Source organism: Anas acuta, chromosome 26, assembly GCF_963932015.1.
Source record: "Anas acuta chromosome 26, bAnaAcu1.1, whole genome shotgun sequence".
NCBI lineage: Eukaryota > Metazoa > Chordata > Aves > Anseriformes > Anatidae > Anas > Anas acuta.
In genome coordinates this window covers 2236270-2263864 of record NC_089004.1, presented here as the reverse complement: position 1 = coordinate 2263864, position 27595 = coordinate 2236270, and the positions used below count along the sequence as shown (strand labels likewise).

The 27595-nt window shown below is 52.9% G+C and overlaps 1 protein-coding gene across 4 annotated transcripts in view; it reads right to left on the bottom strand.

Annotated features, from left to right (window-relative positions):
- The window catches only part of MARCHF2 (membrane associated ring-CH-type finger 2), a 33697-nt gene extending 6167 nt beyond the window's left edge, over positions 1–27530 (bottom strand). The window contains exons 1-5 of one of the 4 annotated variants that reach the window (XM_068661670.1): positions 27384–27461; positions 20348–20652; positions 15916–16121; positions 12508–12703; positions 6140–6208 (exon numbers count right to left, since the gene is read on the bottom strand). In XM_068661670.1, the coding sequence (XP_068517771.1) occupies positions 6140–6208; positions 12508–12703; positions 15916–16091 (441 nt within the window). In that variant the 5' untranslated portion in view covers positions 16092–16121; positions 20348–20652; positions 27384–27461. Of the gene's footprint in view, positions 1–6139; positions 6209–12507; positions 12704–15915; positions 16122–17836; positions 17862–20347; positions 20653–27383 lie in introns of those variants that run through there. The other 3 variants (XM_068661668.1, XM_068661672.1, XM_068661669.1) reach the window with 3 other exon arrangements.
- Between the last annotated feature and the right edge of the window lie 65 nt (positions 27531–27595).

Here is a 27595-nt window from a genome sequence, read left to right as displayed (position 1 = left end):
AGGCAGAGGGAGGTCTGCATGAACAAGGAGCTCCTGGCCAAACTCGAACAGAAACAGGAGACCTGCAGAGAGTGGAAGCAGGGACAGAGAGCCTCAAGGGATACAGAGACACTGTCCAGTGCAGCTAGAGATCATGTTAGGAAAGCCAAAGCCCTTTTACAATTAAATTTGGCCAGGGACATCAAGGGCAAGAAAGGATTCTATAGGTACATGGGTGATAAAAGGAAGACTGTGAAAATTGTGGGCCCTATCTGAAAGGACATGGGAGACCTGGTCATCTGGAATAAGGAGAAGGCTGAGGTCCTCAATGACTATTTTGCCTCAGTCTTCACCGACAAGAGCTCCAGCCACATGGCCTGGGCCCTAGAAGACAAAGGCAGGGACTGGGAGAATGGTGAACCACACAGCGTAGGAGATAGGCGTGAGGCCATCTAAGGAACCTGAAGGTGCAAAACTCCACAGGACCTGATGAGATCCATCTGCGGGTCCTGAGGGAAGCGGCAGATGTAGCTGCTAAGCCGGGATCCATCATATTTGAGAAGCTGTGACAGTCCAGTGAAGTTCCCACTGACTGCAAGAGGGGAAATAAAACCCCAATTTTTAAAAAGGGAAAAAAAGAAGACCTGGGGAACTACAGGCCAGTCAGTCTCACCTCTGTGCCTGGCAAGATCATGGGGCAGATCCTCCTGGAAACTCTGCTAAAGGGCATGGAAAATAAGGAGGTGATTGGTGACAGCCAGCATGGCCTCACTAAGGGCAGTTTGCACCTGACAGATCTGGTGGCCTTCTACGAAGGGGTTACAGAATTGGTGGATGGGGGAAGAGCAGCAGACATCATCTACCTGGACTGTGCAAAGCATTTGACACTGTCCCCCATGATATCCTTGTCTCATAAATTGGAGAGACATGGATTTGACAGAGGGACCACTCGGTGGGTGAGGAATTAGCTGGACGAGGCCCTGGCTGCCCAGAGAGGCTGTGGGTGCCCCATCCCAGGAGGTGTTCAGGGCCAGGCTGGATGGGGCTTTGAGCAACATGGACCACAGCAGGGGGGTTGGAACAAGGTGATCTTCAAGGTCTCTTCCAACCCAAACCCTTCTATGAACAGGGGCTATGGGAAAGCAGAGCTTCAGGGTCTGTGCTCTCAGGGGCACGGTGCCGTCCCTGGGGCCTGAGCAAGCTGCAGCAACGCTGCTCATGGGGAGCCCCGCGCCCACCCGAGTGGGGAACACAAACACCCACGCACCTGGTCTGTCCACTGAGATGATGACAGAAGAGAAATAGCATCTCTCTTCAGCAAATAAGAAACCAGGAGTTGAAAAAAAAAAAAAAAGGCAAAAAGGAAGCGAATAGCTACCAGAAAGCTTTGCACCTGAGCAGGCAAAGTGGGACAGCAACCAAGGGGCTGCAGAGTGATGCTGGCCCTTGAAGGAGAAGGTGATGTAAACTCATTTTCTTTTATATCTGTGCCCAAACCCTTGTCTTCAGGTGTAAAAAATTCCAATTCCCAGAGAAAGGCATCGATTACTTCTAAAGAAAAATCAGCATGACTGTCAGGTCAGGAGGAGGCAGAGCACGGTGTGCAGGGGGGAAGATCCCCCACCGCTCTCTCCCAGGTCTCAGGATCACTGTCACAGCTGCTGAAAACGCCACAGCTGCAAAATCCCCCAAACCTTTCCATTCCCACTGGCCACCACACGACGGGCAGGCAGAAGAGACCTGCCAGGACTACGTCAGAGCTGATCCTGATGGGTTCCCTCCCGTTTGCAGGCTTGGTGGCCTTCCTCCCACGCATTAAGCGATCCATCATGGGGACTGCACCTTGCTCTCAGTCATCAAGATGCTTTGTGAGTTTTGCAAGTGCTTCTTTCTTGCAGCACTCGCCAATTAGCAGGTAGCAGAAAGACAGCTCTGCTGCAGGCAGGTTTCCCTCTGCAGACGACCTCGAAGCTGTCACTACTTCTAAGAGCCCTGACTTGCTCCCAAGTGTGGATTCTCTTCAGACAGTTGACTTTTACAACAGCAATTGTTCTAGTTTTCCTGGGATTATGTTATTTTCAGCCTTTCCTTTCCTTTTTTTAGAACAGCAAGTGACTGCCGTTCCTACCAATACCCAGAGCTGTTGCGGTGCGTTTGGGTTTGGTATAGCTGGGCTGCTGGAGCCTTCCCTGTTTCCTGCACCAGAACTACTTGGCTTGTTTAGGATTTTTTGCTCAAAACCAAACCAAAACAAAACTGGAGAACGTGACCAAAAATGCAGTCAGAGCAGGGAAAGGAATATCCCCAAGAGATCCAGGGACATGCAAGCAACATTGACCCGCAAGGGGAGCACGAAAGGATACCCATGGGCTGGTGCAGGGTTAAATAAGGAGAAAATCTAGCATGAGGGATGTCCAGTAGGATGTGGCAGAGCAGCAAAGGCAGGCTGAGAACTGCAGATGCCTCTCATTGAGATGGGAAGGAGAAGGGAGAGATGGCAGATCCGGGCAAGAGGCAGCACCAGAGCTGCAGTGCTTGGAGCCGTGGTAGCAGCGTGCTCTGCAGATGCCTGCAGTGGGACACCAAGCTGGACGAGGCCACAGGAGAGACAGGAGGACTTCCAGAGGACACGTAAGAGGCTGGCTAGGAATTTCAGCTGGCAGAACTGACGGAAGCAGGGTGCTCATTCAAAGATGTGACCTGAAGCATCTGAGAGACCAAACAGAACAAAAATGAGGGGAGCTGGAGAGTGAACTGAAGCGCACAGACAAGGTAAAGACCAAGCAATGCTGCAATAGAAAAGGTCAAGTTCAAAGCATTTTTAAAGCCACTCTGAGCAGGACTGGCTGGCCTGACAGCCAGAAGGAAATTCAAGAGCAGCCACAACTGTGGTTTGGACAGGAGGAGCTGGAAGAAGGGAGGCAGCCCTGCAAGTCACCCTCTGCGTGTCTCTGCAGAGGAGATTAGCGATGATGAGCTGCGAGGGGAAGATAAGGACCACACACACGGTCCTGAGCAGCCCTGGAAGGAAGTGAGGGCGGATGGCAGCTCAGCTGCATGGCAAAACTGCTCCTACACACAGGGCACGGGCAGCCCCAAGCTCTGCACCCACCCGTCTGGGCTGTGTGGCACTAGGGTGAATGCTGAATTGTCCAGACCTGGGCTGAGAGCCCTCTAGCAGCAGTCCCAGAGCATCCTGTCCCTGTAAACAAGGACAGCTTGGGTCACTTCTGACCCCGGTACAATAAGAGTAACAATAGAGCAAATTGGTATTTTATTGAATCTTACTCTATTTATATTCTTCGTAACCTTTGAAGCTCCCCCTTTCTCCCCAAGACAGGAGCCAAACATGTAAAGGCAGGAAGCAAATTAATTTCCTTTTGAAGTAGTTGATTTACTCAGCCAATGTGCGCTGACAATAAAAAAAAAGAATACAATAAGGCACCCTAAGGGCGCAGGGTTTCTGGCATAGCAGCAGCTTAATGCACATGGGACTTTAAATAAACCTTGTAAACAATCCAAAAAGTGGTCAGATTAAACAATTTTTGTAGGGAAAACTGTCAAGTAAACATGGGAAAGCAACAAAAGCACAACTTGATCTTCTTCCAGGCCAAGTCCAAAACCAGTTGCCTCCGTGCTGCAAACAAGTGCGAGCCTGGAGGCAGAGAGCCTGACCTGGCCACTCTGCCCACTTCGGCTATGAGCTGGATCCCAGGACACCCTGCTGGGAACAAGCACCCTGCTTGCACGACAAGAGGTCCTTCCTGCTGCACACACGTTTTTCGTCCTCCAGCACAATCCTGGGGCTTTCTCAGCTGTTTTTTTTCTACTGGGATCAGCAGGGCTGTGGAGCAGAGCATGTTTCTTGGACTCACAGCAGGGCTGTGCAATGATGAGTCTCTGATTTTTGGGTGCTCCAGTGCCCACAAAACTAGACTAAGCACCAGGTGATGGAAAGCAGGAGAAGGAGGGCACACAGAAAAAGGCACCAGTGTTACAGCAGCTGCTCTGGAAGCCAACGGCAGAGCTCACGGTGCATCAGAGCAGTCTTCCAGACAGCCCATCCCAGCCCAGAGAGCTGGGTGACATCCTGTCACCTAGGAGCAGGGGCATGGGCTGATTAAGGAGCGTCCCAGCAGGTGCTTGGGTCTCTCCCTGCCCTGCAGCTGGGCTACCTGCTCTGGAGAGCACCGGTCACAGCCGCAGTAACCTGCTGCCTGTTCCAGCCATCGCTGCCACCACAAACAGGAATCATTTGGCTGCACGAAGCCACCTGTGTACAAAACATCCCGTGTCCTTCCCATCCACCACCGTTAACCTGTGGCTGCTCGGGTGCCTGTTCCTTTCATCGCTGACCTTCTGCATGGCTACGTCAGGCAGGAATGAAAAGCACGACCTGGATTCACAGGAGCACGACCAGCGCTGTCCTGCCCCGAGAACCGCGCTGATCCAAAAACCACAGCTCCAGCAGAGGGACTGCCCCATCCCTTCCCTGCAGGTCCGTGTTTAACAACTGAAACTCCTCACAGGCCGCCAAGCCACCTGTGCAGCCCAGCAGGATGGTCCTGCTCCTGTTCCCAAGGCGAGGAACCTTTTCTGATGGAGCACCCAAAGGTCTGGGAGCTGAGGCCAGAAATGCCCCCGGCCCTGTACATGGGGCGGTCAAGTGCCACAGAACAGCCGACCCTCCTCTGCCTCCTTTCCCTACTGCACAGCTGGCTACTGTTGATGCTCCACAAACCTCCAAAAGCTGAATCTCTCCCAAGAGGGACCTGAGAGCCCCTTCTCCACACGCTCAGCCCAGCTCCAGCTGCAGGGAAGCACAGGGCAGGGAACAGGAGTGGCACGCACGGCGCTGCTGGAGCGCACGGGACAGGAACCGACTCCAGCCCTCAGTGCTCCTCGAGAAAAGGGCCACGCAACCATTCTGCAGAGCTGCGGCTCACTGGGACTCCTCCTTACACACCAGTGTGTGCTTCTGTGGTTTGCCACCATGGGAAATGCCATGCCACAAAATGCACAGCTATGGGATCACGGCACCGCCAGCAGCTGCACCCCAGAGCAGCCCCGCTCCTAGGGATCCCCAGAGCACAAACAGGGCTGGACAACGCAGTGAAGGCAAGAGATGTAAGAAAGATGCCAGTGTCGGTAACTGCCAAGAGAGCAGGGATGAAAATTCCTAGCTTTGGCCTCAAAGAGGCCACTCTGGGTCCAGCAGAGCAATGCCAGGGAGCGCACTGAGAAACACCAAGAGGATCGAGGGTGGGAGCTGGGAAAGAACATCTCCAGACAGCACATGCAAGCAAAGAGATGAAGGAAAACGTGAGAGAGGAACAAGACTCAGCTGAAGCCGAGTGATTTGTTTTATTTTTACTAGGTGCTGGAGTCTAACATCAGCTTGCACTGAGAAAGGAGAGAGACCACAGCAACAAGTTGGGGAAGGGGACAGAGGAATGTGGAGGAGATGCAGAATGGTGCAGTGAGTTCAGCAGAGGAGTTCGAGGAAAGCAAAGAAAAAAGCCTGTCTGTGAGGAAGATAAGGCTGGAGGAAGGGTGGGGAGAGCTCACGTCACATCTCACTTCTCTGAACTGGAGGAGGGGCAGCGACCGCTGCGCTGGGCACCGTGCCCAAAAGCAAAATTTCTTTTCCTAGTTATAGCAGCAGGGCTAATAGGAACATCACCACTGCTCCCTGCAAAGCTCATCCTGCTTGTAACAGACATATTGCATCTGCACCTCTCACAGCTACAGGAGACTTGTGAGAGGAGCAGAAAGACTGCACATGGCAGACCCACGGAGGTGTCCTGGGCTACAGCACAACCCCCACAGCCCAACAAACGCCTCTGAGAACGTGTACCAAGCTTTGCAGACAGCGGTTGTGTAAGGAAAACACAACTTCCAAACGAGACAAAACAAAATTCACTGACCTATATAAAGCATCCAGCTTAAGCAAGCCAAAAGCATTAGCAATCAGTGAAAAACAAATGTCTTTAATCGGAATTGCCTAATAGAACACAAACAGTAGGAACAGCAACAAAAAAACCACTTGTCAGTCTCCCGTGGTGGATAACACGCTTGGAAAGAACTGTTTTGCAGAAGCACAGGGCCAGGCAGATATTACCAACGCTGGCATTTTGAAATAAAGCACAGTGACACACACATTGCAGGAAAACACCAGCTCTGAAGACATGGATGGGGAATTCTCTTGAGGCTCCACCATGAGACCTGCCTGCAAGGACAGAAATATGGGGAGTGGTTAAGCTGCTCAGCGGTGACAATATGGAACAGTCCTTGGCTGATTCACCAGAGAGGTGTTTTTTGTAATTAGCGAGCTGCCTCATATAAGTTTTGCTTTAGCAATGGTATTAAAGGCTTAGAGAGGCATTATGAAGAAGTCATGCATTACACTCATTAGCTTTTGCTACCAGGACACATTGGCTTTCAACATCCCGGAAATTTTAGCAAAGCCAGAGCTTTGGCCCCAGCACCAAAAACACACGTCCACTCGCAACCGAGCCCTGTCATCCTGTTCCTCTCCCTGGGACTTAAATGATGTGTGGACAGAAACGCATCCTTCCTCTTTAACACGGGCTGACGTGTTGCTGGGATTAAACGGCTGCTGCTCCGACACCTCCCCGAGCTCCAGCCCCGGCCATTTCTGTGCAGAGAGCTCGCCGTGCACACAGGGGTTGTCCAGCAGAAGGGATGAGGCTGAGGAGGCAGCACGGGGAGATGAGAGATGGGACCCGAGGGTCAGTGCCACGGCAAAATACACATGGCAAAGAACCCACAGAAAGGGAATATTTCTGCTGATAATCTGAGAAAACAAAAAGGGAACAGTCTGAACACAAAATCAGGCCAGAAGGGCTCAGGAACAGGGACCGACCAGGAGACGTGCAGAAGGGCAGCGCTCGCTTGTGGCCACAGAAACCAAAGCCACGGCATCACCTTCGATGATGCTTTCTAAAAATGCATGATGCATCAGATCCAGTACCAAATATCCCAATCCATGCAGTCCTGCCCCAAATCCTAGAGGACAAACAATCTTCAGCAGAGACAGCACCTTGCAAGAGAGAATTGGTTTGTGATGGATTGAACCACAAACCAAAGAAAGGGGTTTATGTGAAAAGGAGAATGCTACGAGGTGGGACACACACCCCTGTGCTTGAAACAGCATTTCTCTTGGCTCTGTCTAGAGCCAGAAAAAGCTGGGCACCTCCAGACAAGCTGACCCACCCTAACCTAGGTTTCTAAGGAGGCAGGAATGAACTGGTCACAAGAAGCATTTCCTTCTCTCCAGGGACTGTAAGGATTCTAAAGAATAAAACGGGGATTTGGCAAATTTAAGGTGGACAAAGCTAGGGCAAATAAACCCAACCTTGTCTGGAGGATTGCGTGACCATCCATGGCCTGGGGGAAAGCTGTTTAGAATGAAGCAGTGCTACACTTCCAAAGGGCTGTGCTCCTCCTTCCAAAACGCTCTGGACACCAGAGATATGGGTATCTTCAGAAGATGACTCCTTTCTGTGTCTAACCTCTGAAAAAAAAAAAAAAGCAGAAGCTACCTGTTCCAGGAAAGCTGCATGCACTGCAACTTGCAGTTTGAATGCTTCACCGGAACCCCTGCTGCTGAAGCCTTCCAAGAAGCACACACACAGCCTGCTCAGGACTTCACACCCGTGTCAGCCCCGCTCGCTAGCCTCACAGATTTAGGTCACTTCCCTGCAGACACACAGATGCACATCAAATTAACGGTAACGTAGGGATGCTAAGTACTGGCAAGCCGTCTCTCTCCAAGGCTCTGCAGTCTCATTGCCTGCTGGGGACATGCTCCTCATACGACATCCCAGGTCTGCAACCCTCTCGTGCCAGAGGGCGTTTCAAAGAGCCAGGCAGGAGCTGCCCCAGCCCCGTGCAGCACAGGCAGCAGCTGGCAGCACCCCGCACTGCTGGCTGCCCACCCTCCCTACGCACCCAGGGCTGCTGGTGGACTCCCCATCTTCACGCACAGCACCTCATGCGTGCTCCCAAAAAAGCATTCAGCCCAGTAGTCTGACAGCAGAGCAGTCAACAAAAGTCTTCTGTGCTTTTTTCAGCTTTCCACTAGCTTCTTAGTTAAAAAATAACTGAATGAGGCTGAACTGCAGGAGGTTTCCTCCCCGCACCCACGGGCCAGCCCATGGCTGCCAGAGCTGGCTCAGGGCTCTGACAAGTCCCCCACTGCTGGAGGAGAGATCAGGCATGCTGGCAGCAAACACTGTTACTATTTTAAGATTGAACAGCCTACAACATAAATAAATGGCTAGTTAAAGAAAATAAAAATCCGATTCTATCAAAAAATTATCTTTAATCCACGCTGAGCAAGGTTGCCATCCTTCTTCTCAAAAGGAGGCTGCAAAATTAAATTACTGCTTGTGAAGTGCTCGGCTGTCACAGCAACAAGTGCCCCAAAGAAGCCCACGGGGAAATAAATAATTGTCTTGAGAGCAGGGACAGAAGAGCTCAAGGCTCAACACAGCGGGACAAAGTTGGCCAGTGTGCATCTTCTGCCCCCGTGATGATCCTGGAAAGCGCAGCCTGCGACCACACAGAGACCACACCGCAACGCAGGCTTACCAGAGAACTGAATTAAAAGCTAAGGCAACTTTGATTGTGGCTTTTCCTGACTTCCAAGAACTTCCTGCAGCTTCTGCAGAAGCATTTCGACTCAGCCGTGCAGCCTCCCCACAGCTTTCGGTAAAATGCTTCCTCCAGCCCCCAGTCAGCTGGGGCTCCCTCCTGAGAGCCCTTCAGACCGGCTCTCCCCCCAGCCCTGCTCTGCACCCCATTTATCCTCTGCTCAGCAATCCCTGCTTTGACTTCCCAGCCCTTTAGCAGGCGAAGGAGAGGCTTCACTTGCTCGGCCACACGGGACCGTCCCTTTCGCATCACCAGCTCCTCGCCTGAGCACGCAGCCACTTTCCCAGCACCCAGGGCCCAGCCCAGGCCCACAGCAGCCCCACAAGATGCCCAGGGCTGGGCCAGAGCCCTGAGAGCCACGGCGGGGGCTTGGTGAGCAGCAGGGACGGGGCAGACCCCAGGGGAAGCTTTGCTCCAGGGCTGGAGACTCCAAGCTCTCCGTCCATCCCAGGGCTGAGGCTCTCACGGCGTGACGGGGGTGCTCCTTGGCACGTGCCCTCCAGTTTCACTCAGGGAGCAGCAGGTTCTCAGCACAGCTGCTGACCACGCTCACACACCAGCATCACTTCCCAGAAAGTTTCAAAACGCTCCCTACCCCCCAGCAACATCAGCCGGGAGGGGAGAATCGCTCAGATAAGGCGACGGAGGGAAGCGTGTCATTTGGGAGTGACTAAGCGGCCTCTTTCCCTGGCCCTCTTCTGAGAACCAGATGAACAATTTGGGGCTGAAACTTCCCAAAATGATTTGGTGACGAGTTTCAGTCCGAGCTGCCAAGGGGATGGGGTTACGCCAGGCTGCAGACAGAGGGTATTAATGGGAAGTGTTGGCAAATGGGCAGAGCGGTTACGGGCTGTTTCAGAAGGGCTCTGCACGAAGAGGAAAAAGAAAAAAAAAAACTGCACTGCAGGGCAATTTCCCTGGGCTCCAGGGGCAGGGCTCAGTGCGTTTGTGTTGTACAGTGTGGTACAGCCAAAATATGAGGTCTTGCCAGCAATTTTGGGAAGTTCTGGAGCAGGCTGCCACTTCCAGATTAATTAAAGTGGGCTACAGCTGCTCTGTGAAGTCAGAGAAAAAGCTCGGTGCCAACAAACCACAGGCCAGGGACTGGCTCGGGGGCCGTATGATGATGGCAAGCTGCAGTTGGGCTCTGCTCAGGGCAGGGATCGCCCTCAGGCAGGTAACGGGCGACTTCTCAGCCAGCCTCCGAGCCCCCGAGGCGCTCAGGGCACCCCACACAACCCGCTCCCCAGCACAGCAGGGCAGATCGTCCCCTCCTCTGCGCTCCCTGACTCTCCCCAGGTCTGAGAAGTAACAAATCCTCGGCTTCTCAACCCCTGTGGCAGCTGTCGAGCGGTCAGGAGTGGCTGGAGGCTCTGTTCCTGCCTGTAGCCAGTGGCATTTCTCCTGCATTACGATCACAGAATGCTGCCTCGCCATGCACTCAGCACTCACTGCCTCATGCTCCTCGCAGTGCTCGCTGGTCACAGCTTGCAGGGACCGATCGCAGATTTCAAGAGGAATTAAAACCTCTTCACCCAGCCTGGGGCTCAGTGGACCCGCGGGTGCTGCTGGCACCATCACAGCTCACTCCGGGGGCACAGGGGTCAGTGGCAGAGGAGAAACTCCTCCAGCACACACCTCTCTTTTGCCTTTTATTCAAATGTGCAGTTTTCCAAGCCTGTACTAGTTACGAGGTGCTACAGCATCTGTGAACTATGTCTAAATGCACTTCCACATGTTTGTTTCTGGCCCTGAATACTTTAGTAGCTCTTAAGCTAAAACATCTGAAACCCACACTTGAAATTTTGGCCGGTGTAAGCCCAAACCAGCTCACTGGTACTGGGCTTGCCTGCAGCACGTCCTCAAGGCCCAGATATGGCCCTTCCCAAATGTTTTGGCCCTTGCCAAGTGCTCTAAAGCATCGGTTTTCAACCTCTGAAACAGTCATTTCAAAGGTTTTGGTCAAAGAGCCGTTTTATGTGTTTCAGCAGCTGGGAGCAAAGTGATAAGGCTCAGCCAGTCCTACCCACTGCTGTAATGCTCTTTCACAAATTGCTTTTCTAAAGACATGATTCAGTTTAGCACCGTGGTCTAAAGCCACCTCCTGCATGGGGCTGCCCTGTCAATGACAGTCAGTGGGCCACTAAGCAGTCATCATTAAAACCGAGCGTCGGTTTTGCAAAATGCAGCTCAAATGCTTCTCCAGCCAGGGGGGGCTTTTGCCCTGCCAGCTCTCCAGGCACCCAGAGGAGATAAAAACGTGGGAAGGAGAGCAAGGCTTCCAGAGCAAGGTGGGATGGGAACATAATTCCTCTGGAGTTAATGGGAATGGGACCAGATACGGGAAAAGCAATTCACCGTTGCAGTGGTGACTCGGCTTTAATCTGGATGATGGAGCAGGGGGAAAGACAGAGTGGGCTACGAGCAGTCACAGCCAGAAACCAGCATTAACCTCACGCACTTCTGGTGGCAGGCACCGACAAATCTCCGGTCGCTGGCAGGTAAGGAGCCTGTTGTTGGGACTCAGCTCACAGCCCTCCTCCTGCGGCCTCGCTGATGACCGAGCAGCAGCACGGCTTCGCAACAGTTTGAAATAATGAACAGGAAAAGCAGCTTTGGAAACAGAACCCAGAGCTATGTCCAAACCCTGCCAGAGAGGCACTTCGTGGCCTCTGATGAGCGCCCAGCCCAGCCCAGCAGCATGCAGACACAGGCAGAGAACAGGATCTGAACAGTGAGGAGCACAGGAGCTTGCTTTGCTCTTCCAGGCTGCATCTCAGTCACACCTACGTCACCTTCTACCTGGTCCTGCAGCACCCCGAGAAACACCAGCCGTATCTACATGAACTGCTCAGCTGCCAGCACCTCTCAAGCTTGCTTAGAATAAACGGCCTTCTGAAACAAACCCCTCTGGGACTGTAAGGCACTCATTTACTCATTCCTCTTTGGGGACCTGCACCTGAATTCTGAGGACAGAGGATGGCCTGGCCCAGCTGCCCTTGTTCCTGGCGTGCAAGGGGCCTCACTGCAGGCAGCTACTGCAATCCCGGGGGGAGAAAGGAAGTCTTACAGGGGAGCACAGCAGACCACCTAGATAGGGGGAAGGAAGAGAGTACTGTGATTAAAAAAAAAAAAGAAAAAAAAAGAAAACACACACACAAACACCACAAAGCACATATAAACAGAACAAAACACCAACTGCAGCCTGGACTGTGCCATCCATCTCCAAGAGGCTGACAACCCATCCAAAGCCTGGTCCCCCTAGGGCTGGGGAGCATGGGACAGTGACAGAACTACTCAGGACACCTCAGCTCAGCAGGAAGGAGCCAGACAAATGCTTTCAAGCACACATCAGCGTTACTCAAGGAGTGTGGGTCCTTTACGAACAGTGCCAGCAATCGCCACATCTCACTTTCCAGAGCAGAAGATGACGAGGAAGTCACATGCGAGAGAGCTGCACTAATGTAATACGGAGATAAGATAAAAGCCAACAGGAAAAAAGACTCATATTTCTGACAGCTTCATATTTCAGGGGGTTGAGTGGTGACCTCTGCGTTTGGATGCTCAGGCATCGAAGCATCTCTACTGGTGCAGTGCTTTCTGCAGCTCAACAGCCCGCTGGCGGTAGCACAAGGGGGGCTTCACAGATAAGGGCTGCCCCAAACATTGCTACTGCATTTTCACAGCTACGTCACTTGTCTGATAAAAGACTCGATCCCTCTGCACAAATAGCTCTTTGTGAGTAGTACTGCAAGGAGGAGGAGACAGAACCACAGGGGTAGCAGGGCAAATCAGTTCATTTTTCATCAAACGGTAAGGAAATAGAGTGAAGCAGGAAGAAAGCAGTACCTCTGTCAAAGGTCTCGGTCTTCTCTCTACAACAAATTCTGTGTGGCAGAGCTCACAGTAACTTGTGTTGGAGGAGGATAACCATTTTTCCAGGCAGCTCTTGTGCACGGTGCCCAGTGTTCCTGTGCAGTCACACGGGGAAAGCAGTCCCTCCCCATTTCCACCTTCGTGACAGATTCGACAGATGGGACCGTCACTAAAGAGGCAGACAAACAGAACGAAATCACGGTCAGAGCAGACACAACGACATGGCCACATCCAGAGATCAGGGGGAGACCCCACCGGGCCCCAGGAGGGTGCACACACAGCACCCCTGGCTGGCAGCACCCACAGCCCCGGCTGCAGCTCCACTAGCGCTGGGCAGGGGCTGACACCGACCCCAAGACTGGCTCCGAAGTGCTGAAACAAGTCCAGAGGCCCAAAGCAAAGCCTGACGACCCCCAGTCAGAGAGCACTGCATGCCCCCAACCACCTGGACCCTTTTGGGAACATCTCAGTGCTCCAACAGTCACCACTTCTCACCCCTCTTGGCTCGAGGCCTCAACCCACAGACCCAAATCCCTTGACTGTGCTCTCAATCTGCTCTCTTGGGACCTCGTAGTACCAGAAATGCTTTACAAGCTAAGTTGTGTACTACCCTCCAGTTCTTGTCCTGTAAAAAAAAAAAAAAAAAAAAAGGTTTTCCACACCCCTCAGATTTACAGACCTGTGCCATACCCTGCCCGGTCATGTCTTTCATGAGGAGTCCCAGTCTATTCAATCACATCTCAGAAACACGTCCACCTCTCGGATTGCCTTCGCTACCCTTCCCTGTACCTTTTGCGTTTCTAAAGCATCCTTTTAAAGCTGCAGGGACCAGAGCTATAGGGTTTTCGGGATCCGTGCACAGCAGGGATTTTTGCAGTGACTGTGTTCTGTCCTTTGTCGATTCCTAATTCCCAGCAGTTTATTTGCTTTTTTGTTCTCTTGCACATTGCTGCCACGTGCCTAAGGTCTCCTTCCTCTGAACCCCTGAGCACACACGCAAATCCGGGATGGGTGTCCTTCAGCTGCATCGTTTCACACTGAACTGCACCTATTGTTCTAGCCTGCGGTCACTTCCAGTAAGGTTTGGTTGCCTTAAATTAGGCAGCTGGAGCCATTATTAGGTGCAAGGACATCCTGGCTGGCCTCCAAAAGCACAGGTTTCCTGGAAGCCCCGTGCCACATCTGCCAGCCTTGGGCTCCCTGGAAAACCTGCGATGGCTCTAGACTTCAGAGTCCACTGGTCTCCACAACTCCACACATCTCCCCAGCATTCAGGAATAAAACGCTGGACAACAGATGCCCAACCCAGCCCTACCCTTGCTGAACCACGAGAGCTGGTCATTCGCTGCTATCTCCCTTTCCTGCCTTCCAAGCATCTCTCACCCAACAACACCTTTCTCCTCTATCCACAGCCACACGGATTTGGGAGCGGGAGGCAGGGTGAGAAAGGAACAGATCTGGGAGCACAGCACACAGGAAAGGAGCCCATGGGGAAGCACATCGGGGGGACACGAAGGGCTGAGAAGGGTCAGCATGAAAAGTGCACCTCAGCTCAGCAAAGCAGAAGCAAGGCTCCTCTCCTGGAGGTGCACCACAGGGGCGTACACACACCCTCCGTGAGCCAGCAAGATCCTTCCTCCGATGCTCTCCTCCTTGTGCACACCCCTGTGCCACCCCCTTCTCTCTGCCAAACACCACCCAGCCCGGTCTCCTAATTGTTACATTCAAGGGACTTCTTCAGCAGGAATAATCCCCACCACAGGGGGAGGTACTGGAAACTCCATCCCCAGAGGCACCAGGAACTGCGCTGGACATGGCTCTGAGCAGCCTGACCCCGCTTTGAAGTTGGCCTTGCTCTGAGGGGAGGCTGGCCCAGACACCCTCCAAAAGGCCCTTCCACACGGGTTTAGTGGGAGATCCTCCGAGCACTGCTGCTGTAAAGCCTTAGTGACTGACCAACAAAACCCCCGGGCCTCGGGTGCTCTCACGCATCTGTTATTTCCTAAGAAAAGCATCTGTAAGACATTTTATCCCTTCTCTTCCTGTTTGAGAAGTTTCATATTTCCAGAGCATTAATATAACCTTGGCTACCAATAAACAACCCAGGAGGAAAAAATTCGCTGACAGTGCGAGAAAAAAATAATGTATTTGTTATCAGACTCCATTTTCCTTCCTCCCTGTCTGGCGGGGGAAGGGGCCTGGCCCTGCTCCTGCACGAACGCCCCTCAGGGGCAGCTTCCCAGCAGCCTGGAGAGACCTTGTCACCAACTCGGGCTGTCACCAATTGTCACCAACTCAGGCTGTCCGTGCAGCCACGCTGCTCCTGGCCTTGTTTCACTCGCAGGATTTTGATGTCTGCCGCTGTGGAGGTTTTGTATTCTCCAAGCACGGTGCCTTCCACCTTCCTGTTTGGATTCCGGCTTCTCTTTCACCTCACGTCCTTCCAGTAACCAGCAGGGCAAAGGCTTGCGCTCGGGTGTTTCAGGCAGGTTTGGTCTCACGTGCCCTCAGCTTGGACACGTCACAGACACACCAAGTCCTGCGGCTCCTTCGGGCCCGGTGAAGTACTTGTGGCAGGGAAGAGGCTGGAAACAGCCACTGCCAAACTGCATGGGCCGCTGGGCCACGTGGACACCCCCACAACAAATCTTGTTTGTTTTTCTTTTAAACCTGTCATCTCAGGCAGTTCCCCACCTGATTTCCCCACCTCCACGGGTTTTAAGGGCAGGCACAACTGCTCTCTGCTGTCAGAGGGCAACGTGACCTCCCCTGGCATTTCTAATGCCCTGCCTCAGGTTTGCTGGACGGAGCAATTCTCTCTCCCCAGCTCACATCCAGCCTTCCCACCTCCCTCTCCCACGTTTGCAGTCACCACTTTCACACCTCATCAACGTTTGGCTGACTTCATTGAAAAAAAAAAAAAAGTAACAGCTGTTCAGATAGGATTTAAACACAAAATGTGACCGATGTTACTAGCTGGGCTGAATAATGCTGCCAAATGTCCTCCGTTCCGGATGCTGCTCAAAATACACGATGAGAAGTCAGGGAAAGAAGAATTTGAGCAACTGGAGGTGCCACCCGGCCCCTCCAGCAATAGCCGGGTGCTGCAGTTCCTGCAACACAAACACCCTCCTCTCCCCAGGGCTGCAAAACCAACCCTGTGCCTTTATGCTAAGCCCATTTGGGAAAGGGGCTTTGCTCCGTTTTCAGCCCTCAAATCGTCTCCACAACCAGCAGTCACGCCCGGTACCGCTGGCGAAGCCCCTCACCAAGAACTTCGCAAGACATCGTTGCCCCCCTCCACCCTGAGAGCCGTGAAAAACGGGGAAAACAAAACACGGATGCGATCAGCATGAGCCCCGACTACCACCACGGCCTTACCTCTGTGCGCCCAGCGCCTTGATGACGGTGGAGAGGAGGCGGCCGTCCTTGGCGGTGACCTGCGTGACGTACTGCGGGCGCCCGATGTCAGAGTCCTCCACCGACTTGGAGAGGGCGGCGCTGCCCGGGCAGTCGCAGAGGGAGCCGGGGAGGTGGCAGCAGTCGCCCGTCGTCATCGCAGCTCCGGGTCCTTCTGCCCCGGGGACCTGTGGGGACAGCAGCACCGTGAGCGCCCGGCACCCCAGTGCCCGCTACAGGCCCCCCACCCCAGCCCCTTGCCATCACGGGCACCACCAGGCCCCATCAACTGAAGGGTTTGCTCAGCCTCTGTCCCCTCTGATGTGTCATGCGAGGCCGCCTGGACATTAAATTGAGGCTCCAAGTGTCCTACTTCTGTTGGTTCACCTCAGGATTGCAAATCCGCCCTTCCCAGTGAAAGCTGCAGGCACACAGCCTTGAACCTGATGAGGCCTTTCCGACGGAACTGGCCGATGTAGGGCAGGCACCAGAAGCCCCCCGGGGCCGGGTTGGGTTGGCCACAGACAGACCAAAAACGTAGGCCCAGGCCCCATGGAGCCATCATGTTTTGTTGACCTGTGGCACCGAACAGCCCCACGCAGCTCAGCTCTGCAGAGCCCTTCTCTCCAGCTGCACCCAGGTGCTTTCTGAGCTCATCGAAGCCACCAAATCCAAAAAACTTCTGTTTTTACATTTTTTTATTCCTTTACAGAAACACAGGAGCCTCCACTTCCACGTCCCTGCAGCGACCGTGCAGGCGTGGGCCACCCAGAAGCGCTGCAGATCGTCGCTGAGGGCAGCAGGGCGCAGCTTTGCTCCTCTCCCTCTCGAAGCCTCAGGCCAGGCGTGACTTTTACAACAGCCTTTCCGACAGCCTGTGCAAACAGCGAAGGCACCCAGCCACGCTTCTGGCACCTCAGGGACTTACCCAGCAGAAAGCACGAGGAACAAGCAGCAAATGCAAGAATGAGGGAGGAGGTGCAGAGAAAGAGCCCAAGGTGACAAAACAGGAGCTGGCTCAGATAAGCGCAGAGCCCCACGCACCCAGGAGAGCTTTCTGCCTTCGAGGGAGGGCAGCAGCTTGCTCAGGCTGCCAGGAAGAGCCGCGTTCCTCCCCGGCAGGGTTATCTCAACCCCAAAGACAGATGTGCTTTGCAGCTTCAGAAAAAGAGCTGACATTTCCCACCACCTCCCTTAGCCTGGTCCCTCAGAGGTGGTTGCACAGAAATAAAAAGCTGGGGTTACAATTAGTCACAGGCTGGCCGTTAGCCAACAACATCATACTGCTGGAAAAGACCAAAATCCTCGTGTCTGTAAACAGGACCGCCTTACGTAAGGCATGCACAGCAATCCCTGAGCACCAGCACCACGAGGATCGCTGCTGAAGTGTCTCATGCTGGTGGCTTGCTTTCAAGAGAGAAACAAACCCCTAAACAAAGTTCAAATGAAAGCAACAAATAAAGGAAAAAAGGTCTCAAAAAACAACTTAACTGAGAAAAAAATATTATAAGAATTAGGCTCATTTAATTTAGGGACGATGGGGGGACATGAGAGGGAATCTTCAGTCTCTGCCTTGCAGAGGTGGAAGCACACAAACAAACCTTCGCCATCGCATCTGAGGAAATGCCTTTTTGTCTCAAGATCTCTGTGCACAACAGGAGTCAAACATTCCCACGAAACTGCAGTTTTGTCGGGTTCAGCTAAGCCTAAATCAAACTAAAATAGCTAAAGAAAATAAGGGCTTGTTCCTGATCGGAGGCTTGGCCAGACTACAGAGGAAGAAAACAAAAAGCCAGTATGAGAACGTGATCGTTGGAGCCCTGAAAACACGGATTTGGGTAAGCACTGGCGTTTTTTCACCTCTTGTAAATTTAAGCAATTCTTTCACAACCAAAAGCTTCACCTGCCCAAATGGCTCCCTTCAGGGTGGGCACGTTCAAGAGGGGAGGAGGAGCACTTCTCTGGTGTCTCAGCACCCAACACTTCAGCAGCATCCACCCAAGTCACAGAACGTTTTCTAATTTGTAATAGAAAAGCTTCTAATTCATCACAGCTGTTCTCGATAACCATCTGCAAACCCTTCCTCTGCACTGGGACAGGAATAGGCTCAAGCTCATGGGCAGGTCAATCCCCACTGAAACAACCAGAGATCTTTCCATCAGCTTTGAAAGGAACTGAACGGGTCCAGCATGGCCCCAGCTCAGCATCTCCATCCTTCTGCGCAAGGAGCACGCAGAGTTAATGCCACTTTTCTTATTGCTTTCCTTAAAAAAAAAAAAAAAAAAGGCAAAAATAAAAAGCTGCTCCAACTCTAAAGAGCAAAAAGTAAGATGATAAATGCTATTGGAATGACTTAAGTCAGCTGTTTTGCAAGTTAAGGAGTTCTTTCAGTTTTAAAAGCCTCTGACTGAAGCAGACATGAGAAGATATATGCTTTTAATAAAAAGGTTGGTTCCATTTGTTCAGCCAAAATCTTGTTTATTTTTAAGTCCAGAGGAAAAAAGGCCCATTTTGTGTATTGGAATAAAACTGCTCTCACTCCCTGTGTCCTGGGAGTATTTATACTGAGGCTCTTTGTGCTCCACATCTGACAGCTACAGGCAGCCCCGTGTCCTTGCCCTGGCAGCCCCGCTCAGGGTGCGGGGGAATCGCCACCCCGCAGTCTATCAGGAAGCGCGCGGTTTTCGATTACAAGTTATTTGGCATTTCCTTGTCGGGGTCCGTCCCAGGGTGGAGCCTGAACTCACCGCTTTAATATGTAACTGACTCATGTCATTCAGCAAACACAAAGGAAAAGCAGCGAGATTTTCATGGATACAGTTAGCGGGGAAGTCACTGAAATCCAAAGATAACATCTGCGGTGCGCTCCATTTCCAATTCCATACCCAGCTGCACATGAACCACGGTGTACAGCCAAGCCAGTCCCTTTCCTGGCTCCCTGAAGGCTTCAGCTCATCACCACGCAGCCTCCTCTCACAACTGTCAACAGCTCACCGAATCCAAACCCAACCTCTGAGCAGAAACCCCAAAAACACAGCCGGGATGAAGTACCAAACAGCTGGTTTGAACCACACACGGCTTTTTCTGGGCAGCTGTGATTTCTGAGCCTACTCCTTGGAGATGTATTTCTTATTCGCATTATTAAAAAAAGAAAAACAATAACAACAAAAACCAATAAAGATCTCCGAGACATTAAGTTTATTACCAATGTCTCCTCTGCTGCTCGCTTAGACAAGAGCAAATAAATCAGAGGTCTCTTCTCAGCAACATTTTGTAGCCTAAACTGCTAAGCAGATCCAGGATACAAACGGTCGAGCTTTCAGGGCTTATTCAAGCTGAAGAAAAACAAACCCTGTTTGTGGAAAGTTGGCTCCGCAGAGCGACTTGTGCACCAGGGCTCCAAAACTCAAACACGTGCAGCGAGATGCGGCGTCCCTCGAAGAGCAGCGAGCACCCTGCTGCACCGCAGGGCCCGTGGTGCTCCTGCAGGATCCTGCCTGCTGCCCAGCTCACGCAAAACATTCCTGTAAAAAATCCTCCTTAGCAGTCTTCCAGCATTGCAGTGAGAAACGCAATCCGGTTTGTATCATCCAGAGGGCAACGGGAGTTTCTCAACTCCTCAAAACGATCGAGCAGCTCAGGGCTGCAGAGGTCAGGCTGCTCTCCGTCCAGAAGTCATGCCCAACAGGAAAAGCAAAAGACAAGGAGCTAAAGGCTCTGTTCTGCATATTTCGAGCCTGCAGCTTGATAAGACTTCAGCTCTTTCTCCCAGACAGGGGAACCACAGCAGGCCAGATAAATGTATGGAACAAAGCCACGCAGCAAAAAGCCAGAATCAAGATCAAAAAGGCAGCAGGAATGACTAAGGAAAAAAGAAAGATGCTAAATAGTGGGCAATTGTTAGGTTCAGGTTGTGGCTCCTCTGGGCTGCTCATGGCTTGTCTACACGATGAATATCTCAACCGGTGTAAAGCCTTGGAGCAGTTTTGGAGCTCTGATGGGATCCAGAGCAAACCAGAACCAGAAGCAGCTCCACCTTCTTCGGGTGCTGCTCAGCAGCTTTTGTAGTGATCTTCCAAGCTGATGGCTTCCCTGGAACGTCTCCACCACAAAGCTCACCTCCTGGCAACGCTGCCAGCAGCCACGTTTGCTGCTCTCCCTGAGCAGTCCCTTCCTTTGATGACACTACCCAAGATCTGGCACCTCGCTACGGCAACCTCAGGAGATAACCAAGCTGGAGGCAACATAACCCACTCAGAACCACAAGTAATGTTTGGTTTGTTTTTAGCTGGTAACCCATTAGATTCTTTGTGTGCAGATGGCCAAATATCCAACCACTGCTCACGCAAGCTGACATTTCACCCCCAGGAGCACGGCTTCCCAGCTTGCCTTTCCAACCCGGTTTTTATCTCACCTGGGATCGCAGGCACTGCGTTTCCTAATCATACGATCTTACAGATGTCATTAGTGAACTGAGAGGTTTTCACTTGCTGCAGGGCGTTTTCAAACACCAGCGCTTTCCTTTTCACCACAAAAACTGGATTTCCCAAATCCTGGGGCCCTACGACTGCCTGAACTCAAACTTCTCGTGGGAGTCGGTACAAAGATTGCTTCCTTCGCCACCTCGAGGCACTGCCACCGAGTCCACGCACGGAGGGATGGGATGAGTGGTCTGAAGTCCTCCCAGCTGCTTTTAACCGGTTGCAGAGCTGCTTTAATCTATAGAAGCAAACAAGCAGAAATCCAAATAAAACCAACCATCAGCCCCAAGCTGCTGCAGGGCTTTGTTTTTTATTTTTGCTTGTTTAAACACTCTCTCTGCTGAGGGCTGAAGACAGCAGCACTGCTTTGTTCTTTAAAAAACTACAAGTTCTTCTTCAGCACCCGTCTGACTCCCAGGAGTCACCCTGTGGGTCTGCTGAATAATGCTTTAAGGTACCCGAAAAGCCAGATCTGCCCACGCCTGATCCAGCAGCTGAAGATAGCTGTGAAGCTTCACAAGACGTGCCCTCAGACACAGAGGAGGGAGCTCTGCAATTTCAACACTACCCCTGCACATCCCAGAACTTGGGAAGAAATCTCGGGAGCCAGAGGCTCTGAAGGCAAGAGCCCGGCGAGTCGGGGTGCGAGGAGAGCCCTCCCCTAGCGCAAGAAGCGATGCTCACGACATTTCACGCCATAAAACCCAGCACAGAATCAAACCCGACGCCGCACAACACCTCCTGGAGTCCCAGAGAATTTTGTAACACAGCACACAGGAAAGCATTTCGCTCCCCAGGCAGCTTCTCAATTTCCTGCCTGGCCTGCGACATCTCGCTGAGAGTCACGGTCAAAGGAGATGCTGCAAGACCTTCAGCATTAACTTTCTCTTCAGACGATGCCAGGGGAGCAGTGCTGTGAACCAGTCCGTCACGGGCCAAACCTGATCCTAGGCTCAAAAAAATAAAAAAATCAAGGGACAAAGTCCTGGGAACTTGTGAACTCCCTAATAAAGCTTCATTCTGGGAACAACCTCCTCCTGCACCTGTAGGTTGAGATGGAGATGCTGTGCGGGACCCGTTCGTGCAGCTCTCCAGGTTTCACCATGTCACACCCAGGAGGATGTTGGAAGCTTCTGGGAAGCATCTGGACTCGTGTTTCTGTCCCATTTGCATTTTATCTGCCTCCATAAAGGACTCGACTCAGCTGCCCTGCAACATCTACAATACCTCAGCCCACCAGAAATCAAACAGAAACACAAACCTTTGCTCACCAGGCTCTCGCTGGGCACCAACGACCAAAACTTGCCATCTCTGGGCCAATCTCAGATATACTCTAGAAGCTCTCCGCAGCCTTGACCATTTTTACTGTGGTTTGATTGTGAACGCGTTTGTTTTCCAAACACAGATGACAACACAGCCTACCAAAGGATGTGATTCTATTTTATTTTTTTTTCCACAGAGAAAAACGATGCCACGAGCTGGAAGGAAGGGATGCCACCCCGAGGGACCTGGGCATGCTCAAGAGGTTTGCCTCTGAGAACCTCATGAGGTTCAGCAAGGCCAAGTGCAAGGTTCTGCATCTGGGTCAGTGACTAACCATGATGAAACCCAGACAGAGAGTATCCAGTGCTGCTCCCTGGGCTCCCCCTTAGGTGGGCCCTCATTTTCACTTAATTTTGTAGGGATGGGTCTGCTGGAACACAGCAGGGCTCCTGTTAGCCCAGAGATTGGGATACACATCGTGTCTTTCACCTTCTGGTTCATCAACCGAACTATTTCAGCAGAGCATTGCCTAATATAAGTTATATTAGGCAATAATGTGTTACTCAGTGCTCAGAACAAAGCAAAAAATTCAAGCTTAGATGCTGGAAAATTATCAGTGTAAAAATGAGAAGCCGAAAGGATGACTTTTTTTCTTGCTACAGGCTGTACTTTGGAAAGATCAGGCCATGCCTAACAGCTGGGGTGCCAAAACGAACAAAGTTATCTCAGATCTTCTGAGACTTGTTATCTGCCCCGAGACCGTATGAAAGGAAAGTTTACTGCTCCTTAATTACCAACATCTGGAAAAATGAATTGCAACATTCAGAGAAAATTCTTTGCAGAGGATATCTCCAACCACAACTCAGCCATTTTCATAGCAAGTTCCATAAGGAAACAATCGAAAACGAGCTGGGACACGAGGAACACCTGCTCCTCCTCCGAGTAGTCCGAGGACATCAGTTTTTAAGAGGTGAGCAGCAGCGTGATTCACCACGTAACGCAACTGCACAGCCTCTGTTCCCACCTCCCCCTGCACCTTATTATTCCCTTGCTGTAGGGAAAGAAAGATGCTTTAGAAAGGCCTGAAAGTTTTCTCTCAATCACAAACCAGGATGAAAACCACCTGGCTATCATGCCCACTAAGCAATGCTTGCAGAAATTACTTTTCAGAGGGGAAAACAACCCCCAGCTACCTGCCAGCACACCCCTGCTCCTGCCGAGCTAGGTGGCCTCTCATTTCCCTCTGCACCTCAAAATTCTACCAAAATAACAGCAGTAACAATGCACAAATGCTCCTGCTTCCTACCCCGAGAGCTTCAGAGAGCTCCACGTTAAAGAGAGGCAGCATCTGCAGCAACACCAAAGCTCAGCGGCTCCCCTGTCCTGTGCAGTCACCTCCCAGGCAGTTTCAGTTTTATTCGGAACAAATGGATTTTCCAGCTCTGGGCAATACACCAGAAGGAAAAACAAACCACACTTTACTGTAGCAGTAACGCATGCACCAGATCAACACGGAAGCGCCCACACAATGTTGGGTCGGTCAATCATTACTCAGAAGGATGCAAAACATTATTTTGGGACCGGGAATCCTGTGCCAGAATTTGCGCTCGCCTCGGCGTCCTCGGTTTGGTTTACAAAGCACCATTTACGCTGTTTTACAATTAATAATGCTTCGTCTGGAGACAAACTGGAGCTGGAGGAAGCCGCCTGGCAGCACGCAGCAGCCCTGCTCAGGGGAGATCGCGCCAACCGCTCAGGCCAGCACTCAAAACCAAGCAGCACGCTGATCCACAAGCAGGTATCTGATCTGGAATTTAACTTGCCTATTTATATTTCTCGACCTTGCTATTTCACCAAAATATCACCAAAATTTCACTTGCTCAGTCTCCAAAGAGCTTGCCAGCAAAGCCAGCTCCCACCCCTCCACACCTGAACAGCCCTGGGGCAGGCTCCAGCCGTGAGCATCCTCAGTCCCCGTGGCCAAGGAGGAGTAGCTGCTCCCTGCTGCCTTCACCAGCATCTCCCTTTCACCTGCTCCTTACCGCTATATACTCCCTCCTCAATTCTGAAGGGAAACTTCACTGTTGATACCAGTGCTGTAAAATCCCAGTCTCTCTCCCCCCCACTGAAGTCTGCGATATTTTGCTTAGGTTGTGTTTCTTGTGGAGACACAGGCCTTGACAGATCTGTCTGCAGGGAAGTACAAAAAAATGTGGAGGAAATAAAAGTTGAGAACAGTCCAGAGCTTCAGTTTACCTTGCAAACTGCTGACAGCACCTTCCCCTCCCACCCCTCTCAAAGCTTTTGGTTGAAACAGGGCTAAAGACATCAAAGGACCATAGGTGTTAAAGTGTGACTGCAAGGCCTTGGCTCATTTGTTTGTACTTGACACTTTGTCCAGCATTGCTCCTTGCTCCTCTGAAAAAACACCCTCTTTTGGGGAGCAGCAGGAAAATGCTTCCTCCAGCCTGTCGCTGACTCCATGATGGGCGGTTAACATCGCAAGAGCCTTTCCAGTGCCTGTCCTTGAGGTTAACCACCCTTAATCACCTTCTGTTTGATCAGAAACTGGAAAGTTGAGAAATTGAAGCTGAGAGTTGGAAACCTGGAAGGAAAGACGTGGAGATGCCTGTTCTGACTGCAGCTGGGGACAAATCACAGGTCGCTGCTCACCCAGGAGAGGCCCAGGCCAGCACTGAGCACAAGAGGCAGGGCAGGCTCCGAGGCAGCGTGGTTGACCGTGCTTACAAGAGGACACAAATGGCTCAGTCTCTCCCCCGAGATGCTTCATCAGTCCTTGCCTTCAGCATTTTGCCATTCTGCATTTTGCCACCAGCGCGCAGAGCTCTTGTAACACACACCAGGTACAAGAACGGAGCCGTTCCACCACCCAGGGGCTCTTGGTGGCATTTGTGGCGCTGCCATGCCAGGGGGGACCCGCTCTGACGATGGCAAGCATGGCACAAACACGACACAGCCCACGGGACCACATCCTCCCCAGGGGATCGGTGCTGTCACGGCCAGCACAGAGCAAGGAGAGACGGAGCCGGGGTTTGGGCTGGCATAGGGTAACCCCACCAAGGAAAGCAGCTTGACACAACCCACACGGGAGCTGCCTGCCCAGCACTTGCATCACTCCTGTGCCACGCTCAGCTCTGCCTGTGACCCCCTTGATTTCTCACCTGGCTCCTCTCTCACCTCGCGGGGCCCGCGTGGCTCTTCCTTACTAAGCTGGAAGCAGTGAGCGTGTGTCCAGGGGGACAAACGCAGGTACACGGAGATCCCTTCTCGCTCGTGGGGAGAGTCTGAGCTAAGAGCACACGAGCACAGGTCACCTAGAAGCAAATAAAACTGGGGGGTGGAAAAAACACACCAGTTACAAACTCTGCTCCAAGAGGAAAACGAGCGAAGAGTTTATAAAACGGAAACTCTGAAATCTCCAAATATTCGAAACTGAGTCAAAGTCAAGTAGGGGAAAAACAAACTCATCCTGTAGTTTATAGTGCAGGATGCCTGATTCCTCCCTTCATCTTCTAGGAAGCGGTTCTGCGTTTTTCAGAGTCAGAAGCTAAGATGTTTTAAACAACAGAGAAAAAAGCCCCTAAATTTACACTACACTGTGTATCTCGGCTTGCAGAACTACTCCAGGCAGTCACACAGTGAGGACCTGCAGCAGTCCCTCAGGGCCAACAGGCACTCAGAGCCCGTATCCAGCCTCTCCTTCCCCAGTTCCCGGATCGTGCTGGAAGCATTTGGGGTTGATTCTGGCCATGCTGTCTGAAAGAATCTTTGCAAATTCCTCCTGGGGAAACATCGTGTCCTCCACTTGCTTGATCCAGGCCAGCATCAATAACCTGGAATAAGAAAACCCCTCTCCCAGCATCTCTTAAGGCAAGGGCTCTGTCAGAAGCTGTTTACGATCAGTACATTCATGACTCTGCTCCTCTGCTCGGCCTCCTTGGTGTCCAGCACGGGGTGACCTCAGTCTGCAGCCTCAGTGCAATTCCACAGCAAAATAAAACCAACGAACACAGCCAAGCACAACAGAAACAAGAAACCATCGGTTCTATTGCTTTTTTTTCCTGTTTCCACTTATTTTTTCAACAACGCCAGTGGTGTTGATCAGCGAGCCCCGCAGACAACCCAGATTTCACAGCTGGTACTCAACATCCACGGCACACACGTGAAGCACACACAGGCTTCCCGTGCCACCTGGCCCACGGTTGCTGGCCTCAATGCTCCAGCCCACGCTTGTGGGAAGCTGGACCTGGCATCCTCAGTTTGGGTTATTAAATTCACTGCTGCGGTGCATGTGACAAAGGGATTTTCCAGTCCCAGCTCCTCTCCCTCCAATCCTGTTTCTGAAGGGCTCCTTACCATCAGTGCTTCAAGTGCACCTGGAAAAGCAGGGCTTTGCTAGTCCTGCACTCTGCCCTGCAGCTGTCTCCGTAATCCTTCGGAGATACAAGAACTGTATTCAGACACTTAAGCTTTGGAAAGACGAGGCTCACATCCAGCTGTTGGAAGGATTACTCCATGCGTGTGCAAGCCTGACAGCCACGCAGGGTCGCACGTCCCTGTGAGCAGGGTGAAGGGGACCGGCCACGGCCACCGGAGCTGACCCAGCACAGCGGCACCACCAGGACTCCTGGCAAGAGTCTGGAAAGGGTCTGGAAGATGGGGAAAGTGCCGGAAAACACATCCGAAGGGAAAGGTGCACAGAAACGCTCGGTGGAAGAAGAGAGGAGCAGAATCAGAGCCCTGAAGAAAACAAGGGCTGGTAGCAGGGCCGAGAGGGGGGAACAGACAGCCCCGTGAGCACAAGGGAGGGATACGTGAGGGATATGGGGCGGGAGGAGAAGCAGGTCCCCAACTGGGGGATCTCCCTCGCACGTGCTGGAGCAGGACAGCCGGTTCTTGGGGTGAAGCAGCCACAGCTCCAAACGCCACCGTGCCCGATGAGCGGCCAGAGCTGCTCCTGCTGGCCCCGACACCGCTGCCCATGGGTCCAAACCTGTCTCAGCCCCACAAGGCTTCCTACAAGGTGCGGGGCAGCCGGGGCCGTCCTGAGTGGCAGCGTCCAGCCCGGAGCCGTGACATTTCCACAGGTCGCCCCGCTCAAAGCAGCCTCGGCCAAAGACCCCCGCGGGGTTTTTGGGTTCCTCGGAGGGGGGTCCCGGCCCCGGGCAGAGCCCAGCGGGGGGGAGCAGAGGGCTCGGAGGCCGGGAGGGCCCCTCCAATGTCACGGCCATCTTCCTCCGCCACCGGCCGGCTCGCCCCTGGGACGCGTGCCGTGATCCAGCAGTTTTTGGCCTCCGCCGCCGCCGGTTGAGACGTCAAAAATAAGAAAAATAAGAATAAGAATAACCAAAAAAATAAAAAAAACGGCTGAGAGGAGACGGCGAAACTTCAGGGAGGCCAACCCGGAGCCGCGCAGGCCCCGCGGGGTCGGGCGGTGGGAGCGGAGCCGCTGCGGGACGGGCACGGAGCGAGGAGGGAACCGCGGGGGCCGGTTTTGGAGCCCCCCCCGCCCCCCGTTCGCCACCCCGGGGCCGGTCCCCGACGGCTCCCAGCGGCTGCGGGACCCCCGGGGCCGGGCTCACCCGGAGCTTCCCCCCCCCCCCCCCCACCGCTGCGGGGCCCAGCCCCGGTCCCGGTCCCGGTGCGGCCGCTTCGTGCCCGGGGCCGCCCCCGCCCCCCCCGTACCTGCGGTCCCGGCGCCCGCGGCCCCTCAGCGCGGCGCGCGCCGCCCCATCGCCGGCTCCTGCGGCCGCCGGGCCCCGCCCACCCGGGCCCCGCCCTTCGCGGTAGTGGGCGGGGCCTCCTCCCCGCCCGCCAGCCAATCGCCGCGCCGCCTCGACGCCGGGTCCCCCGCCCGCACCAATGGGCAGCGCCGACAGGGGGCCGGCGGCGCGACG